At 42.4% G+C, this 2,500-nt stretch overlaps 1 protein-coding gene across 1 annotated transcript in view; it reads left to right on the top strand.

Moving 5' to 3' along the window:
• Positions 1–2,478: 2,478 nt before the first annotated feature.
• ttc29 (tetratricopeptide repeat domain 29) overlaps positions 2,479–2,500 on the top strand; it is a gene marked incomplete at both ends in the record, with an annotated part of 4,493 nt that continues 4,471 nt past the window's right edge. The window contains one exon of the mRNA XM_083936874.1: positions 2,479–2,500. This exon is cut by the window's right edge and continues 70 nt beyond it. Coding sequence (XP_083793000.1) covers positions 2,479–2,500 — 22 coding nt within the window.

The following is a 2,500-nucleotide window of genomic DNA, read 5'->3' as shown; positions in this document are numbered from 1 at the left end:
ATAATTATTATTATTATATAAAATAATTAAATACAGCATAAATTCTGCCATATTCACGTGTCCAATAATAAAAACATTAATATTAAAAGTATTAAATATTAATATTTTAAAAAAACAGCCTCCTCCTCTGAACGGAACGGGGCCCGTGTTCAGTTTTCACGAACTTCCTGTTGGAACGCGGCCCGTCCCTGCGTTGCCATGGTGACGGCCAAACTCGTTAAAACCGTTAAAAACCAAAGTTTCATCCTCAGACCTTCAGTAAGTACTTTTAAAAGTGTTTTATTATATATTTAAAAGTATTTTACATATTTATTCACCGCGGAGAGTCGTTATAAACTTTGTAACTTCGTGTTTCCTTAAAATAAATAAAGTTTTTAAACTTTCCGGCGGTTATTTTTAAATAAAGCTAACAGTTTTAGCTTCACTTTAGCTCCATTTAACGTTGATTTGGTTTCTCTAGGAGCTAAAACGTGTGCTAAAGTGTCCTCTAGGAGCATAAACGTGTGTTAAAGTGTCCTCTAGGAGACTAAACATGTGTTAAAGTGTCCTCTAGGAGCCTAAACATGTACTAAAGTGTCCTCTAGGAGAATAAACGTGTGTTAAAGTGTCCTCTAGGAGCATAAACGTGTGTTAAAGTGTCCTCTAGGAGCATAAACGTGTGTTAAAGTGTCCTCTAGGAGCTAAAACGTGTGCTAAAATGTCCTCTAGGAGCATAAACGTGTGCTTAAGTGTCCTCTAGGAGACTAAACATGTGTTAAAGTGTCCTGTAGGAGCCAAAACGTGTGCTAAAGTGTCCTCTAGGAGCATAAACGTGTGCTTAAGTGTCCTGTAGGAGCCTAAACGTGTGCTTAAGTGTCCTCTAGGAGCCTAAACGTGTACTAAAGTGTCCTCTAGGAGCATAAACGTGTGTTAAAGTGTCCTCTAGGAGCATAAACATGTGCTTAAGTGTCCTCTAGGAGCATAAACGTGTGTTAAAGTGTCCTCTAGGAGCATAAACGTGTGCTTAAGTGTCCTGTAGGAGCTTAAACGTGTGCTAAAGTGTTCCCTAGGAGCATAAACGTGTGCTAAAGTGTCCTCTAGGAGCATAAACGTGTGCTAAAGTGTCCTGTAGGAGCATAAACCTGTGCTAAAGTGTCCTGTAGGAGCCTAAACGTGTGTTAAAGTGTCCTCTAGGAGCCTAAACGTGTGCTAAAGTGTCCTCTAGGAGCGTAAACGTGTGCTAAAGTGTCCTGTAGGAGCTTAAACGTGTGCTAAAGTGCCCTCTAGGAGCATAAACGTGTGTTAAAGTGTCCTCTAGGAGCATAAACGTGTGCTAAAGTGTCCTCTAGGAGCATAAACGTGTGCTAAAGTGTCCTCTAGGAGCATAAATGTGTGTTAAAGTGTCCTCTAGGAGCATAAACGTGTGCTAAAGTGTCCTCTAGGAGCATAAACGTGTGCTAAAGTGTCCTCTAGGAGCATAAACGTGTGTTAAAGTGTCCTCTAGGAGCTAAAACGTGTGCTAAAATGTCCTCTAGGAGCATAAACGTGTGCTTAAGTGTCCTCTAGGAGACTAAACATGTGTTAAAGTGTTCTCTAGGAGCCAAAACGTGTGCTAAAGTGTCCTCTAGGAGACTAAACATGTGTTAAAGTAATAATAATAATAATAATTCATTTTATTTATATAGCGCTTTTCAGAGACCCAAAGACGCTTACAGAGTAGGACATATAATATAAACAGACGATAAACAACAGGAGACAAGGATGACAGGGAAGCAAGGCGAGGGGGGCGTGGGGTAATGGTGGTACAGACAAATAGCCAGAAACAGGTACAACAATAGAGGTGGGGGGATGGATTGAAGCGCAGTGGGGGAGGGGGGGGGCTGAAATGAGTGAGGAGAGCGGAAGGAGGGTGGGTGGGGGGGGGGGGGGGGTCGGGGGGCAGAGGCCGGGAGTGAATGAAGTTATGGGTAGGGGAGGTTGTAGGCTTGTGAGAAAAGGAAGGTTTTTAGACGGGATTTAAATGTTGTGAGTAAGTGTCCTGTAGGAGCCAAAACGTGTGTTAAAGTGTCCTCTAGGAGAATAAACGTGTGCTAAAGTGTCCTCTAGGAGCCTAAACGTGTGCTAAAGTGTCCTCTAGGAGAATAAACGTGTGCTAAAGTGTCCTCTAGGAGCATAAACGTGTGCTTAAGTGTCCTGTAGGAGCCAAAACGTGTGTTAAAGTGTCCTCTAGGAGCCTAAACGTGTGCTTAAGTGTCCTCTAGGAGCCTAAACGTGTACTAAAGTGTCCTCTAGGAGCATAAACGTGTGCTTAAGTGTCCTCTAGGAGCTTAAACGTGTGCTAAAGTGTCCTCTAGGAGCATAAACGTGTGCTAAAGTGTCCTCTAGGAGCATAAACGTGTGCTAAAGGTTCCTCTAGGAGCCTAAACGTGTACTTTAGTGTCCTCTATTATTTTATATAATGATGATTGTGTCTCTCTCTCCTTGACTCTGACAGTGAAGATGAACGCCGCGGTGAAACAAC

The sequence above is a fragment of the Echiichthys vipera genome (assembly GCF_963691815.1).
Source record: "Echiichthys vipera genome assembly, chromosome: 22".
NCBI classification, from domain to species: Eukaryota; Metazoa; Chordata; class Actinopteri; order Perciformes; family Trachinidae; genus Echiichthys; species Echiichthys vipera.
Note: the sequence above shows the minus strand (reverse complement) of the source record. Positions and strands in the feature narration are given on the sequence as shown.